At 36.3% G+C, this 18617-nt stretch overlaps 1 protein-coding gene across 1 annotated transcript in view; it reads right to left on the bottom strand.

Annotated features, from left to right (window-relative positions):
- Positions 1 to 5668: 5668 nt before the first annotated feature.
- Positions 5669 to 18617, bottom strand: part of ZNF507 (zinc finger protein 507) — a 14974-nt gene continuing 2025 nt past the window's right edge. Inside the window, exons 2-6 of the mRNA XM_009866928.1 lie at positions 18463 to 18602; positions 17222 to 17327; positions 11916 to 12030; positions 6150 to 6284; positions 5669 to 6032 (exon numbers count right to left, since the gene is read on the bottom strand). Of these exons, the coding sequence (XP_009865230.1) occupies positions 5669 to 6032; positions 6150 to 6284; positions 11916 to 12030; positions 17222 to 17327; positions 18463 to 18602 (860 nt within the window). The remainder of the gene's footprint in view (positions 6033 to 6149; positions 6285 to 11915; positions 12031 to 17221; positions 17328 to 18462; positions 18603 to 18617) is intronic.

Genomic DNA, 18617 nt, shown 5'->3' on the forward strand with positions numbered 1-18617 from the left:
TAGCGGGAGGTGTCGCCGGCCATGGCAGGGGCTTGGAACTAGATGATGTTTTAAGATCCCTTCCAACCAGCCCAAACCATCCTATGACTATGTGTTTGGCAGCCCCTCGCCCCCAGCCCGCTGTTGGCAGGGGTGGCCTGAAGGTAGCCGCGGGGGCTTGCGGTGGGTGTGGAAGTTTCTGTTTTTGAAACGGTGACATGGAGTTTATTTATAGTGTGTTTTTCCTTTTCCAAATACGTGTAGTTCCAGATGTATGTGAAGCGATTTTAAAATGTAAACTAGACTGCTAAACAGCAGAGGTGTGTTTTGTGTTCTGTTCATGATAAGCTGTGCTGTATTTCTTGCTCAGTGTTTCTGGATCATAACATATGAAGGAGAACAAATGTTGGTCAAACATCTACAAACCATGGTTTACAGGAAATGATTGAATAAGACTTTAAATCACATTTCTTTACATTGTATATGTTTGTATTTTTTCTTGGATTGTCACATTCAATGTTGTAGAAAGAGCTACTGTGAGCTGGAAACAGGAGGAAACAGACCCAAGTTGTGTCTAAGTGAATTTCCAGTCTAAGCCTGCAGTCTTTTCAGTTGCTGTTCTGCAGCCATGTGATGTGCTGCAAGCATGTCAAATTTTTAAGTTATCTTTTTTCTACAACTATTAAAAGTTTGTCAGGTGCCTGAAGTTTTGCTTTTGGGCAGAAGCATCTTAGTTTTACTAATTCTGAGGCTTTCCTACGTAGTTAAGTCACTATTAATGGTGTTTCATTTTCTCAGTGGCTGTGTGACAGCTCTTTTCCAAATATGCCTGGAAGTGACTGTGAGGAAAGGAGCATGGTGCATTACCTTTTCTGCAATAATTCTGACTGTAAATAGGTGCCAAAGATATAAGACAGAGTGATTCCAATTGCACTGATGTGTGGCAGGGCTCTAACCCATTGTCTCCTAATTTCCAGGAGCACTACAAGCATCATTAGGTCAGGGTGGGTCTGTCCCAACAAGCTGCGTGTCCAGGCCCATTTCTGCAAAAGCTGCAGCATTCACTGGCGCTTTCTCCTGGGAGCACTTGGCCAGCACTAGTGAGGAGAGAACATGTCTGCTAAGCCATGTGTTTCACGCCAGATAAAATGTCTTGGGATACCAGATCACACACAACCAGATTATTTATGGGGGAAATTACTTCTCACGAGGCTCTTCTTTACTAAGGTGAAGTGAGCAAGGAATTTTAGCCCAGTGAACAGGATAATACCTGGATGCCATATCCTACTACAGAAGCTCTTTTCCCCAGGTTTTCCATTGGAGAAAACGTGAAAAAGCTGCACGACACAGCATTCTGTCACACTGCACCTAAACCCATTTGTAGTTCCAGCTTTTTTCACTTCAGCCTGTTTGGCTCAGGGCCATAATAGAAACAACAAAATGAAATACAATGTCTGTTTATGCAAATGTAAACCATGATAATACCAGCAATGTGTACTCTGGTGGTACTTTCTCTTTTCTCTCTTTGGCCAGCAACAGTAAACGAGTTGGACTCTTTTTTTTGTCTGAAAAAAATGGGAAGAAAAACCCCAGCAGGGCCACGAAATAGGCTGTGTATTTCAAATTCAGTTTCAAGATATGTTCTAGCTGATGTAATGGATAAGCAAGAGTCAGTCACTTACCTGAGAAAAGCTGCATAAGGCTTTCAATCCTTTTAAATTGGGGAAAGCATTCCTACTGGCTTCATAATGCATTTTCAAAGTGCAGTTCTGTCCTTCAGCATTGTCCCATCATAACTGCATGCAGGCCTACAAATATTTTGACTTGCTAGTCTCATATTTCATCACTACAGTTAATTTTATAAAATGTATTAACAGCATTAAGACTGTAATAACTTGAGGAATGGTAGCATTTTTTTGATTTAAACAGATTCCCATCTCTCTAAACACTGGTTCAGGGTTTGAATTTTTCACATTCATATTTCATACAGGTCAAATAAAAGTGACTACAGTGTTTAACAAAAAAAGTTTATTACCAAAATACAATATTAAAGTCAATACGTGACAAACTCCTGTAAAGCAAAATAAATTATTCTAACATTGTACAGTATTTCAGAAGGTAGTTAAAGTAGTACTACAGACTTTGCTTCATAGTTCCAAACAGTCGTCTATCAGGAACACAATCCTAGAGAGAGCTTAAGGCATGCAGCTTAATGTGCTGGATAATTTTATAAAATCAAAGTAATCCTATTTATTAAGATACAGTATCAGAATTAACTGCAGTCTTTACATGTCAGTTTTCTAAATTTTTTATACTTTGGCTATAAAAGCAGTGCCATAGTGTTACAATACCTTTTCTTAAAAAAATACATGTACCCATGTTCATGAATATCAAATGCAAATGTCAATTTCTATTAAATATATCTTAACAAATGTTACTTTGAGCACCAACTGTACATTTAAAAAAATGATTAAATAAGTGCTTCTGAAAGAAAAAATTATATAACTATGACTGAATCCCACTTTTTCCAGGCCAAGCATAAATCAGAAAGATGAAATATACATCTATTTATCAGTATAGTCTAGTATGAATGAAGTTTTCTCTTTAGTAGGCATTTAAAACAAAGCTGCAAGTTACAGTTCGTATCACCGAATAAAATCTAATTTAAACAAACAGCAAGTGAATAGCCAATCATCTGACACTGCTGTGACAGAAGATCTGAAAACACTATAAAAGCTTAAAGAAAGGGGAAGACTGCAGCGTTGGTGACTTTGAAATGTGCTTTTAAGCCTTACATAACATGCAACCAAGCCAACCATACAGTTTGTAAAGCAGATAACCTGAGGAATAATTTGCTTTCAGAAAAACTAAGCCTATAATTACTTCACATGCAGAACTTCTGATCAAGTCCATGAGAACTGTGAGTGGGTAATCAATGGCAAGCAGCATGGAGACAGTTTAAAAAAAAATAAATCTCTGTGCATATGGGAAAGAATTATTTGTTGGCATTTGTCAGGACTGGTAACGGTTTTTAGAGGTAACTAACCTTCTGCTATTTTATAGGAACACACAGTCAAAAAGAACAAAGCAACAAGATGACAAGGAACAGATGCATGGAATAGATGCATCCTGCTTAGTAATCCCATTACAGGGTGTCCTGGTGAGTGAGTTAATGCTGCAAGTGTCGCTTGCACAGACACCAGAATGGTTAGTTTTGATTCAAGGCTACTTGCTTTTTAAGTCTTGGTTCATCACCATCTCCTTTCTTAGCTTATGAATACAAGTTTTTGACCTTTTTATCTTTCACTAGATGAGCAACTTTGACATAACCTTTTAGACAGAAATAACAATGTGGCAAAACATTGTTTCTGTGAATACTGACTGGTAGTTTTAAGCATTACTATGGATTTAATTGCACCTTAAATTTTTTCAACAAATGGGATCTCTGAATGAGAAAGTTGAGATATATTCCAGATAATAGACTATTTTCACATGAACTCTATATTTAAGGTAAAATATTGGTGTCAATAAGTATGAATATCCCATTAAAAGTCTAGTATCTCTAGTGGAATTTGAGGTCATGTAAATAAATAGTTTTTCAAATGTAAAATCTGTCTGTAGGAACATGAAAAATAACTTTTAACTGAAAATAACATATACTTACTTTGCACATGCATTTAAAACTTCTCAAATATCTGACACAAAAATGCTTTGACATTATATCCTGACCATTTTAAAAAATAAACTGTGTACTTTCTGCTATCTAATTTATAAACAAACCAATAGACATTTAGCCCAAAAGAACAAGGCAAATTTAGGAAATAATCTGAAAAAAACCCCCATCAAATCTACTTGGAATCTTAATGCCTTTACCCTGGCCTTGAGATTTTGTGCTGCTTCATAAAGTTGTAATGACTTGTTTTTGCCTCCCCTTTGCCACTTCTAGTCAGCAGTAGCGCCATAGACTGTACACTACATGTGCCACCTTCTCGGATTTATAGTTGTAGCTTATTTCTGCTAGCAGAAATGTATAAACAAGCTAACGATCAAATACTGTTTTTCTAAAAGTAAGTCATCTTATAAGTAATGAGCTACTAGGAATTGGGTAACTGCATCCTCGTGTCTGGAGGTAGTAGGCCTGCTTCTGTGCATCTGCCATTCATTAAATCAGAAATATATGCCCAAACTAGAAAGTTTAAATCTGGCTGCTAAAAGGCTTCTTTGGAAATGCTACTACTTCACTTGATTGAAGCATATATTACAAAGAATTTAAGTAGCCATCTTTATAAATAGCCTCAACAAAGTTGCCAGGTAATCAGCCAGTATAATAATATTCCAAACTTATACACAGATGAGTATCTTCTACTGCAAACTGCTGCAACTGTAAAATAAAATAATAAAAAAGCACTGTAATTTTAGAAGCTAAAGGCTTTAAAAGGGAGAGATTTCTATATGTTTCTTAGAAAACAAAGTAATCCCTAACTTTATGAATCCATATTATATGCACTAGTAAAATTTATTCTACAAATGACCAGGTGCAATTTTTGCCTAAAATATTGTTTGCCTTTTTTTAAAAAAAAATATGGTTTTCTATAGGACGTTTACTTTATCTTTCAGTGAATTATTTCTACAGTTACAGCTCTGGCAGAAAAATGGGAAATTTAGTCAGCCAGTGGGGCTCCAAGGAACTCTGAAGTATGTAGGCATTTCTCCTGATCCCAGTTTGTGCTCACCTACATCTTTAAGAATCTACATAGGTTTATCTACATCTCTTTCTGGCAATTATTGTTAATATCTTGCTATCATAAAAAAACCCCAACAAAACAAAAAACATTGCTCATACACATTGCAAAATAATCACCACAAATTAAAAGTGACATGTGTTAAGATATTTTTTAAATAGTTCTGCTGCACTTGTCAAGAAAACCATTAAGAAACAGCAGGTCATTATTACAAAGGAACTATCAGTTTGAAAGATAGCAGATTTTTAGCTAGGATCCAATCAGACAAATAGTTATTAGCAAAATGCTTCTAGGCTCCTGAGCTCCCACTGCTCTTAGGGGACAGAAAGGATAGCAGTCTTTGTTGAAGGACGACTTGGAGTTTCTAAGGCCTTAAAAGTAGATTGGGAAAAATGAAACGCCCATGTGCGCATGCAAGCATACTGTGCCCTCACCCACCTCCCCTCTCCCTACCTTTCAGAATCCAGGCAATATGAAATCATGCTGTAACATTTTTATCTGGTCTGCTGCCAATTTCAGAAGCGACAGTAAAACAGTTCTTTGATGAAATACTTGGAAAACAGCAAAGAGGGAGGAGGAAAAAAGCTTTTCAATTGATACAAAGCTTTCATACCTTTGGGTTTCAAAGTACTGTAGTAATGCATTATTACTGACTAGTACCTGACAATAAAAGAAAAAAAACCCAGCAATCTTACATTCTTGGCACCATATAGAGAAATAACAGGTTAAAACGGATCATTCTATTCCTCACTCCTTATATTTATCTCCTAAATGATTCATCAGACCTTGGTTAAATACAGTACTCTACTGAAACAAGGACTCAGGATGGGAAATCAAGTTTTGCTTGCAATTCTTCTCTTTAGCAAGTTTCTCAGGCAAAAATTAGCAAAGAAAGAAAATATTCACTCTAGGAAACCCTCTCCTTAATTTGTTCACCTCTGCTTCACCTAGTTTGTGTTCTGAGTTGTGCTGTGGTCCTTATTTAGAATGATGTTTATGATTTCACCCTCATGTTCTTTCATATGATCAAGCAAGTTTTCTTTGTTGGTAGACTCAAAACCACAAATGCAGCAGCAGAAGAGAAGAACACAGTATTCTGTGCCAAGATGGGGTAGAGTGGAGTTCTTTTCTAAGCTGCATGAGGTATTCATCAGGTTAGGTTTTTCATTTTCATCAGAACCTGAAATTTCATTTGTAGTCTGGTTTATAGACTCTGTAAAAGACACCAAATTGTCTGAACTTCCTAGTATAGGTACTGTACTTTCCTCTGTGCATTCTGATGGGGTTTTGTCAGGAAGCTGCCCTTGAAATCTGAAATAGGAATAAAAAAGAAAACAGTTGATGCTTTTTTACAGGAACTTTTTCTGGATCAAAGCTGGGTCCTTTGAAAATTCTAAGTGATAGGGCTTGCAAGTAATACAGATGTACCTGCTGCTTTGTGATATTGCATCATTAATAGCCTTGTTCACTTGTTCATAGTTGTAATTTTGGTCACTTGCATGTTTCCACATATGGGACTTCAGGGATGGAGGATGGCTACAAACATATCCACAAAGAGAACATCTAGGGACAAAATGTGGAGAAGGAAAAAGAGAAACATTTAGAAGTTAGTTTTTATTAGTGTACTAATGGATTACTTCTTCCAAAAGTATAAGTAGAGAGATACATGTCCATCCGCTTCTTGGTCCCCTTCTCAGTTTCTTAACTAGGTCAGGTCAGTTCGCAAAGTTTCATCCTGAAATGTAAGACTATTTTCAGGGTATGAGAACTTTTAAGTTTGCCTTTTTCTGACAACTCAATTAAAATCTTACCTGTTTGGCCCATTAAAACTGTTTAAACCCTGCAAAAACGCAATAGTTCTGATGACTGCAGAAACATGGAGTACATCGGTGTGGTATCTGACAGGCAGGCAGTGAGCTCTCGCTGCCATTGCTCTGAAGCAAGCGGGAGCTGTGTAATTAACACTGGTATTTTTAACCGAACTAATAAAGTTGTTCTGTTGTAGCATATATTAGCTTATTTAAGGATCACAGAATTGCTGAATTTGGAAGGGACCTCTTGAGGTCACCCAGTGCAATCCACCTGCTCAAGCAGGATCAGCTACAGCAGGTTGCCAAGGACCATGTCCGGTCGGATTTTGAGTATATTCACAGATGGAGATTCAGACAGGTGTCAATTTTGTCCATAGAGTTTTCCATCAACCTGGGTACCACAAGACTATATTTTCTATTTCCCTATAAAACACTGTCTTATACAGTAAACAAAACCTTGAAGAATAAATCCTATTTACACAGCTTTTTAAGTGTATGTTTATGGATACAAATAACCCAAAACTGATCAGATCCCACAGGACTTTTCTTTCATACGTGAACAAGCAACAGAGGATTCTTTTATAGTGCTTTTACAAGTGTTTTCCAAGGTGATAAATTAATCATCTCAGCATGAAGGAGGTGAATGATACTGCATGACATCACTCCAGAGCAGAGCAGTACTCGACATAAAGTCGACGCAGCTCTTTGTCTTTTGGATGAGGAAGATACTTCTCTTAGCTACCTGCTACTTTGGAAGTCTTCGGTTTCTCAGGTCACATGAAAAAGACTAAGATCAGTTTTTTCTAGAAATAGGTGACCTCATTCTAATAAATTACAGCTAGAATGCATCTCAGTTTATCTCTCTCCTCAATCAGAGTAAGATGATCCAGATATGTTGATGAGTCTGCTAAATGACTACTATACTAATAAGTTTTTTTAAGACGTTTTCAGAAATATAACCTGGAAACACCAGAAGGCCTATGTAAAAGTGTTACATGCTACAATTCAGTGAGGTTTCACCACTTCTCTCAATGACAGTAGGATACAGTCCTTTAGTGCCTTGCAAACAGTCATATACGGGAAAATATTTCTACTCAGCAGAAGATTGTGGAGAACTGCAAAAATCGTGATGACAAGTTCGGTGAAAGCGTAGTACTTTGCAAGATAATTCTGTCCTTTAGGGTAACAACAGGCATGTCCTTCTAGCTCTTTTCTCTGTTACTTATTTGGAATGTACTATTCTAAAGGTACTACTAGGATACTGTTTTACTCTTTTCCTTCTAATTTGAAGCCTTATAAAGAAAATGGATGCTTTCAATTACTGGCAAGTTCACACTGACATTGAGCACTCAGACACTGAGAATCTTAATATTTCTAATGAGGCTGTAACAAAATAATGACATCATTAAAAATATGAAAACCAGCAGACCTTATCATTAATTTACAGATAAAATTAGGCCAAATTTTTTTTTTTTACAGAACTAAAAGATCAGAAAATAATCTTAATTCATTTGATACGCACAGGTATTTCAGTAATCTTATTTTATGTATGATTTTTCTGCACCACTAACACAGCTTGGTCAGTGCGTTGGTAACAGTGAATGAGGCAACAGTTCAGTGTTTGTTTTATCCCTCATTTTTTTATCTCATTATTTGAAGTACATTAATTTACTCAGGTGATTTGCTAATCAGATTTACTTTGCTGAGACCAATAACATGAGCTGTTGACTGCTTTAGCATACAGTTCAATTCAAAGACACAGAAACTGCAACAGCTTTTAGCCTGATGCATTACACTGTATGGCTATACAGTTAACGTATAATTACAGTATATACAAGACATTCCCAGAGAAACGGAATTATTTTACCATTGAGTTTCATAGTAGAACATTTCAATTCTATAGCATGATTTGCCCTACTGGTTGACCTATGCTGAATTATTAAACTTGACTGTTCTGAAGAAACAACTGAATTACTCAACTTGACAGTACTGAGGAAACAACTGTCTTGCAGCTTTTGATAAGAGAACTTCCTCAGGGATGCAGGAACCGAAGTGTGGAGATTTTCAGTAATCTCTAGTAATACTAAGAGTACTAAGCAATACTATATGAAGTATGACAGCAGAGCAAATAGAACTTAGTGCTACTAGGAACATTTTGGGGAAAAATACGATGAAAGGACTTTGAAGCTGTAGAAGCAGATTTCCTTGAGAAGAAACCCTTATGTGAATGTGCTTTATTTGGGTTCTTCCTACTGCCTTTAAAATCTTCCACTACAAAATGTTCAGAATATTCCTGATTCTCTTTCATTTCCCAGCTTTTTCGGTTTGCTGCAAATTAGAAGCAAACAACTGCATGTATTCATGCCAACTTTCTTATCTATACATAAAACACACATATCTATGGACTATAAAGAACACACCTCACTTAAACATAATGACTATTTATACTAATTCTTAATTAGAGAAGTGTGATGCCAATCTGGATTCTAACCAATATGTATATGCAAAGGCTGTGCCTAGAGTAGGATATTAAACAAAGCCCAAGAACATTCCTGTATACTGGAATGTAACAGTCTATAATGTTAAATGTTACAAGTGCCCCTGGCATGGTTTTGGCACACACCTTCGCCCACGCAATTCCAGGCATGCTTTGGCAATTAACACAGTCCAGGAACTACTTGCAACAGGCAGTTTATATGCAACCATCCCAGTGTGGAAAGAAAAAGCTGAATACTGTACCAGAGGGATGTCATGGACAATTAGCTAGCATAAACATCACCTGTGAATGCCACATCAAATCTCCTTCTCTCTCAAAAAATAAAAAGTCACTGGAACAAAGTATGAATCTAGGAGGGAAAAGAATCAAATCTGAACTCTGCTTTGTATCTTAATATAACAAAATCACTACTGTCACACCTTTTTGCCAAATTAGAACTGTTACATACTTGTACTGTTCCATTAGCTGCACTGCCTGATGCTCCTGGGGGTGGCGCCTCATATGGCATTTCAAGCTATTCATATTTGTGGTGGCGAAGTCACATACTCGACATCTAAAGAGACAACAACAAGTAAACTAATCTGACAGTTAAGTGCTAACACTATTCCAGAAATAAAAATCTGTGAGAAAGCAAAGGTATCTGGAAAGACTACAATATTTACAGAAGTCCAAGTGATGACATTAACTTTCAAATTTTGGACCAAGAGAATCTTTGGCAGCCCAAAAGAGCCTCCACCTTTCAGCAAGAATCACTAGGCAAGTAAGCTGTTTCCATTCCGACATCTCTCTTGTGCACCACGCTGGCAAGCATCACGACGTGTAAGGGAGATGGGGATGCACTCGCGGGGATGCAGCCCTTGACGCAGGTTGCTTGTCTGTGTTGTGCAAAGGGAGACTATGAGCGTAACAGCTAGAGGGGACACAGTGTATTTAGAAGTGAGTCTCATCCCTCAAAATATGTATTCTACTTAATGCAACAGCCATGTTTCTCATGACATTTTAAAAGCCAAACTATATATTTAATAATAAAATGTCTAAGTTTCAGGGCATTGTACCTGAAATAGAAGCAAGGGACAAGATCGACACATTTAGACTCAAATGCTCTAAGACAAGTCACATCATGCTGTCTACATTTTTATTTTTCTACTTCTGTCACAGCAGCTTTGTATTAAGACAATACATAAACCAATCTGGACTTACATTTAGATCCACAGATTTGGATCCCAAAGTATTACACAAAATACCATGCTACTCATAAATATCAGTATAGTATCGCACAAGCTTCCTGTCTATTACATATTGAAGCAGAAGCCATCAAGCTCAGCTAAAACTCTATGTATTTGTTAAGACTTTAGTTGTTTCTTTTTTTTGAAATCGTCAAATGTCCAATATTTACTAAGCCTGGTCTACAGTTAGTAACAGTTTGAGACTGCAGGATACCTAACTTGAGGTAACTTACTTAATTTTTAAAAGGACTTGTGCACTATTAAAGTCTAGAAGGTATCAATTCTACAAAAATGCATCATTGGAAACTACACAGTTTAATTTCCAGCAAGTTTTGTCAAATAGTAAAATGTCTATAGGTATAAAAATAGCAGCAATATAGTAGGTTGCTATCTGATACTGCGAAAGGCATGAGGAATACATGTTTCAGAAGGAGAAATACTGTAAATACCGGACCTTTCTGGTTTTTAGGCTTTGGCTTAGGTATCCTATCAGGTCTGCAGATTTCTCTAAGGGGTTTACGAAAAAGTACTACGAAAAGCAAGTCATATTAGTAGTCTTAAATTTAGTATGCAGCAGTCTGTATCACCAACAGAAAAATTTCAAGGGCTGCTGAATCAAACAGGCTGATCAACATCAATTTGGGTGTTACATACATAGACAAGACACTCTACACTGCTGTTCCAAACCTCACTAAGTAACAAATAATGGCAAAGGGAAGGTCCTGAGGAGAAAAAAAAATCTGTTTGCATTCCACATTTGCTCTCTAAACAAATGTCTTGCAAATTTTTGCTAGTGTTACATCATTTTAATGCACAAATCAAAATACAACACATCTTCTAGGTTTGCTTATCCAGAAGAGAAAGCTGCCTGAGCTGAGCATTTAAAGGTGTGGAGTTTCCAGAATTTGTATTAAAAAGATAGAAGTATATTAGATCAAAAATTCTATTAACTCGTATTTATTTTCTAGCCACTAGAGAGGGACAGAGATCCACACTGAATGAACATAGGTAAAAATTTGCAGGAATTTATGCAGCAACCAATAGAAAAATATATGATTTATTTTTCTGCTGGGAACCTGAACTATAGTATTACACATGATTTTAGATATCAAAGTTTCTGTATAAATCCATATAACACCCTTTCAGAAAAGTTATAAAATCAGATCCTAAGTGAGTGTGTTAATATTGTTCAAAACCTGTGAAAAAGATGAGGGGACTGGTGGCAAGACAAAGGGCAGAATTTTGCCACAGTCTGTAGAAGTCAGCATGCAAAGCAGCAATATGGCAATGGAGAACACTTTGCAGTAAAGATAATCCAAAATGACATGAAGTGTGCGAGCAGTTCAAGAAATATATTATTACAATTGGGCGAAATTCGGTATTATAATGTCATTATTTGCCTTTCCACATCTGAATGCTTCAAACTGAAAACAAGCAGTAGACTACTAGAGCATAAGGTGCATTCTAGAAGAGTTAGCAAATCTTAATTACATAGTTTGAGTCAACCAGCAAGTGTGGCTCCTTCAAATTTGGAGTAAAATTATGTAATTGAAATTCTTTAACAATACCTTCAAAACTGCATCAGCAATTAAGTAACCTTGTTGGTTAAAATAAGTAAACTAAGCACGTGGCATTAGCTAGCCACCATTGAGACACTTACCTATATGGCTTATCGGAATTGTGAATTCGCCTGTGATTTCGTACACCGACGTAAGTTGTGCTTGTGTAGTCACACACATCACATCGATAGAGTTTCTGAACCGAAGACTTATTTCCTGTATGAAACAAAATCCACTATTTTAGAACTGCACTCGGCATTTTAAGAAGATCTAAGATGATAATTTCAGCACAATTGAATTATGAAACGTGAATCAACATTTTAAAGTAATACTTCTAAATATCTATAAATATTTAGTACTTTAAAAGTATCCAGAACAAACTGGAAACGGACACAGAGATAATAAAGGTATCGTTTATTTACCATGCTGTTCTGCATTCGCCCTACCATTTACGGAAATTACTGAAACTTTAGGAAAACATACTCTTTCTCTCTATGTGGACACCACCCTTCTTCCTGCGGTTGGGTTAAAATCCTGTGATTCAGTAAAAGGTGATAAAATGTGGGAACTTCTGAACGCAGCAGTTTCACTGCTTTGCAGATCAGTCAAATCAAAGGAAAAGATGGGCACTGAGAAAGGACAAGTTTCCAACTGGCAAACAGAAAAGAAAAGCAAAAGACCTCCTGAAGCATATAAATCCTCTTTATCATCCACATACACTCACACTTTTAGAAAGATCTGAGATGATGGTAAAGAAAAGAAGATACTGACCAGATGTGTTAAGAAATAATTTGGAACTTCTCCAAATAACTAAAAAGCAGTTGTAACAAAAATTATTTTTTCTTCCCAGAATGAAAGAAACTCTTTAAAAATGAATGGTTGTAAAAACAAAGGCTAATGACCAGTTCAACATAGGAAAAAGTGTGTCGGCAAGTGCATAGTTTGAATATTTTGACATGTAAGGAGCCCTATTTCTGCTCCCTCACTGAATAATGGAACTGATTTGGGCTACAATATTGACATTTAGGAAGAGGGATGGTACATTTTATGCAGGTCCTATTTCCATTCCAGCCTATTATGCAGCCTTCATGCACTGCCTAGGGGAGGGAACAGCAGAACCATGAAAGAACATCAAGGTTGGAGCTTTTGACATCAGCACTACTGCCAAAAGAAATATCAAATTAAAATCAAAGGGTTTTCTTTCTGTATCTAACCTCTTCACTAGCCTAAGTAATTCTACATTTTGTCATTACTCTTAGTTATGCACATGGGCTTTGAAGAAACTGATAAAGATCCTTGAAGAATTTCTCTGGTGGGTAAATATCATTACTAAAGTACATCCCTAAACCAAAATAAGTACACAATTCAATGATTAATGTGTGGGAGACAAAGTAAAGTTCAAATCTTGCAAGAACAGACTTCAGAAACTTTTCCCGTTCATATGAGCCTATCTCCAGCACAAACAAATAACTAGTTTGTGTTGTGAAGGGTTTTACTACTAGTAGGATATGCCAGAAGATCCCAGGTAGAACAGAAAAGGGTGTATGAGCTGGATCTTTTGAGTTTTAGGATGTTTTTAGATGCCGTAAGAACTCTGTTAATACCAGCAGGCAATCTACTTCCCAGGCCTCCCAACTCCTCCCCACAACAAAAATAACTCCCCTCCATGAAAACTGTAAGTTTTGATTTCCCAAATGGGATTCCTCTCCGCTGAATCCTGAGGAATTGGCTTGTCAGCGTCAAGAGCACCTCCCCCTTTCACACCTCCTGAATTCCAATTATTTTTAGCTAAAGAAGGGAAGAATGAGACAAGCAGAATGAACTCAGGAGGAACTGTAAAGTTTATCTTGGAAAAAGAAATTCTGTCGCATAAGTGCAAAATACTGAACAGATCTTGTAAAGATAATTTTGCTCTGGACTATAATAACCCAGACTGAATCTATTCATTAACAAAGCAACATTTAAGAATCTTTACGGTAAAATTCTTTTAAGGAGACGTTGCAGAATAAACCAGTGCAATACGTAATTCAAAACCAAAGTTCAGCTTTTCACTTCGATTTCTTTTTTCCACAGGCGAGCACTGAATTATGTCAAAAAAAGTTTTAGTTATATTACTCTGAGGGATACAGTCACACAGCTAAACTTAAACTGTAAGGGAAAATTACCATTCATTCAACTTTCACTCCAAAATTCAGCACATTTGATTCAAGATACAAATTGTTTAGATAGGGTTGATAACCCTAAAGGGTTATTCTGAAGATAGACATAAAATAGCAATCTGAATGCAATGACAAACCGAAATAAAATTTTAATAACTGTGCGAGTATCAAGGTAACAGAAAAAATATTTTATATTTTTTTATTTTATATTTTTTTACTTAAAAACAGGACACAGTGCTCACTCTTCTAACATTCTTATGAAAAATAATATAGAAGTAATATATAACATGCACTCTTTGCAAGTCAACCTGAAAGCAAAATATATCAGAATTTTTTTCTACAATATGCTCATCTAGTAAAATTTAGTAGTTTTTTTTCTTTAATATAAATTATCAAAACAATCTTAATTACATACTTGGAGATTCTGGAATTTTTATTTCCACAATTATTCTTTTATGAATGCACATTTATGTAGAAGAACTCGGTGGGAGAGCAGGGGTTGTGTGAAGGTTAAGCTATTGCATGCTCTACTTCAATGGGTTTTCTATCTTAACTTCTGCAGCTTTAGATTAAACTGCTTCCAAATGTATTTTCTGTTACAAATTTGGTATTTTATTGGGCAGGCAGCTTAAAACAAACTGTATCTAATGAGATTTTTAAAGCGTTATGCAAACATATTATCTGTTGCATAGTTTAAGTGGCTAACCACCCAATAGCACATGCTTAGGAGCAATTATTTACACCAAACACTACTGTATATTTATTCCTTCAACACAATGCACATAAATTATAATATATCATATAATCTCTTGCCGCTGCAAAATAGCACTGGCATATTTCTTGTGGTTTGGGGCCTTTTTTGCTTTCTGGATGGAGGATGTCAGGTCTCTTTAAAGTGAGCAGGAAATGAGAAATCTTTGTTCTAGCAGCAGTAACAGGTGCTCCCGTGATGCTGCTTATTACCCTATTCCTTCATTATTAGACATTTACAATCCGATCATATCCAGTGTCATTATGCTTCCTTTTAATTTATTGTACAACCATGATGAATAAAGAGACTTTTAGGACTAACTATTTCATAAACAAGAAATGAAACTGTTCCAGCTCAGGCGTCTTTCACATAAACAGATGCTGTGCCATAAACTTCTTTGTTTTGTGTCGCTTTATAGGGATGACATCTGTTTGACAAGAGATGGCTGTACTGCAGTGGTGTTGCAATTTGACTATAAATCGGTTCTAAAATAATTTAAGCATTCCACAGTATGTGTTAATAAAAGTTTAAAAGGAGAACTGTTTTCATTCAAGAGACATTACTAAATTTCATGTAGGGTAAACAATCAATTAAAATGCACGGCTCTAACACTTTTATAAGACAATACTGAGCAAAAAAATATTTTAAAAAATCTCTAAAGTAATTAAATAGAAAGCAAGCAGTTTTCTTAAACAGGGACTTCTTTTTCATGAAAGTTAAGTTGCAAGATGAGGTTACAAACTCTAAAAAACACTTATTAAAACATACTATTTTCAAAAGCAGATAGCCATCTTGATTTTCAGTCACCTTTAGCTCAAAAGGTACAGAATTCCCCAAATCCGACATGGTTCAAGTGTTGAAGGTAGTTATTCCTGTATCATGACATCTTTAAAACATTGGTTTAAAATAAGCAAAACATTGTCAGAAGTAATAGTCCATGCTGTGATCAGAGATATCTGTAACTAGAGAAACTAACTTTATTTTTCCCCTCTCCCTTCCATTAAAACATTTATATTACTTCTTCTGAAGAAAAAAACAGACTAATTAATGGGAGCGTTCCCACTACCAGCAGACTCCTCAGCCTTCTTCCTGTCTCCCCCTGACTCCAGATGGCTTTCTCAGACTTTGGTCTTGGGGATGTAATAAGCACTACAGATCCATTTTCTGAATTTAAATGCCTTCTGCATTGGTGAGAGCCAAAAGGAGTTGGGAAGGGTCATTTTACCTGAGGCTGATAAGGTCATTAGCTTTTAAATTTCTTACTTCTATACTGAAAGCCAGAAAAAGAGCAAGCGCGAGCTATGAGAGCAGAAGTCAAGAGCTAAGGATCTCATTCTGTTCTGACATGTCCCATGTTCCTTTGGACAAATCACTGATGGTTCAAGCTGTCCACCCTGGCTCATACTGGCTGGTACCTTTTTTCACAAGTAGTTGCATCAATTTCAACGATTACTTTCACATTCACTGATGAGGTGTAGAGGTAGGAGCAGAACCTAGAAATTCCAACTGCAATCTAAGTACTATTAGAGTGCACGTTTTGCTCTATGAACAAACAAGAGACCATAGCTAGGACAGAAGAGAGCTGCATGTACAAAATGGAAATCCTTCAGCCCATAGCTGTTCAGAAGCAATATAATTACTAATGTTTTTTCACAGTGCTCTAGAATTGCAAAATACTAACAATTACAATGCTGCCTTCAGAATAAAAAAGCTCTAAATATTTTCAATAACTTTAACTCACTAGAGAAGAGGATGCATTCAAGTTGTAATAATCAACATTGGGCCTCCAGGATGCTCAAAGCATTTTAAGACCACATTTTCTTCCAAACTTCAAAATCTGTGGTTCCCCCCCATCATTTCACTACCGTAACACATCAAGGGTTTGGGTTTTGTTGTTGTTTTTAACACAAACACTATTAAATTACAAGAAGATAGGGAGTTAAACATTTAGAAAATGCATACCTACTGTTACCCTGGCAACTATTACAGATGTAGGTTGCTAGTATTACATTTTACAGGTTTGCATTAGTCCAAATGACTCATTTTGGACATTACCATAATTAAACAGAAATTTCTAAGTGCAGAATGGATAGTATTGCATGTATATGCTGACAGCAAACTACATTACCGCAATGAGTTCTAAAAAAGGCTCTCTTGTTTACTGTAGGTGATCTGGAAAACAATGAAGCTGCTGAAGGAAGGAAAAAAAGATTTTTTTTTTCTTAAGAATTCAGAGTAATACTCTCATAAGAAGAAATACAAGGTCCAACTCAAGGAGCTAAAAATATTTTACCTACCAATAAATGTCAGTAAAGTATCTCAAAACCGACTATGGTAAGTTTTGCACACAGAAAATAACACACATTTAAGGTTATGAACAGGCATGAAAACATTTCATCATGAACAAGATCTTAAAACCAGTGTTATACAAATACAGCAATCAGAATTAATGTTATGAGTGACTTTTTGCAATTTCAAATTTAAATACAAACAGTACCTTCTCTTTCATCTACTTCGTTGGAAACTACTAGTTTATTAGATGCAGCTGTTGAAAAGATATCTGGAAGACTGTGTTGTTCTCTTTCATGATTTCGCAGCTGGCTCTGCAAAAAACAATTTCCCACACTTAAATGTACACTACAAATGTATAGTGGTCACGTCACATTTTAATGGCAATTGTTATAAAATGTGTATTAACATATATACAGATTATCCCTCAGATAATTTTATTAGAAACAAACCAAAGTAAGTAACATTAATTAATAGCATAAAGGATTGATATGAGTGCCTGAGAGGATTATATGGTTTGTGTTTCTTTAGAAAATAAATTTCCTTCTTCCTCCATTCCCACAGAGAAGTGGCAAACAGCTCTTCCTCCAGAATTATTCTACTCCAAAAGCAGCATTAGACTGGAGATTAAAGGGTGGCTTGTGCAAAAACTGACTCAATTTTCATACTTCCTAGTGACTTAAGAGTATGTGATTCCTGTTTATACTTGCTTGGAGAAGAGAGGGAAAAGAGACCCTTTTGCTACCCTACCTGTACATTTTTTCAAACTAGGACTAAACAACAGTAAATATGGGAAAATTTGCACTACTACTGCCTTCGAGAGTTTCAGATGTACAGCCAGATACTGATGTTGCCTGCTCTATATTCCTGAATACTGAACTGAGTACATAGGAACACACTCACCACTGCTAATACTGAAAATAGCTATTATAAAAATAGCAGAAATACTTTGCTCTGGGGTACAATCTTTCAGATCCAAGTTCTGCAGAACATCCAGACCAACACAACAACAGAGGAAAAAAAAGAATTTCTGTTTCAAAGTGTCTCATGTTGCCCCAAATGCCAAGATTACTTTTGTGCAGTCACGAGCAGGCATGTCTGAGCATTCTTTTAAGTTTCAACTATTAAGGTCTGTGATACTTCCATTTCTTCCTGTAGTCGCTACACGTGGGGAAAAAACCCGCGAACATGATATTAATACATCCATAAGGTGGTTCTCAGGAAAAAAAACTTACATGAGGAAACAAGTTTATTTCAGTGGGTAAAGCAGAACAATTATATTTGAACTGTATATTGGGAAAGTGCTGCTGGCAATAGTCCCTAATTGTAATGACAACGAAGCCAGGGTGTCAGACTGAATTAAGTTAGAAAGCGGGATCTCCAGTTATTGAAAAAAGTAGCAAAATAGGTTATTTAGCTATTATAGACAGGCACAGGAAAGAACTTTACCTTATAATGAAAGGATTCTTCACATTGCTTGCACTGATACATTCTTGTTTTGCAGTGGTTGATCATGTGGCTCTCTAAATCCTTGCTATTGTCAGCAATGTGCTCACAGATAGGACACTGGTACGGCTGCCGCGGGCGAAGGAACCTCCAATTGT

Source organism: Apaloderma vittatum, unplaced genomic scaffold, assembly GCF_000703405.1.
Source record: "Apaloderma vittatum isolate BGI_N311 unplaced genomic scaffold, ASM70340v1 scaffold41103, whole genome shotgun sequence".
NCBI classification, from domain to species: domain Eukaryota; kingdom Metazoa; phylum Chordata; class Aves; order Trogoniformes; family Trogonidae; genus Apaloderma; species Apaloderma vittatum.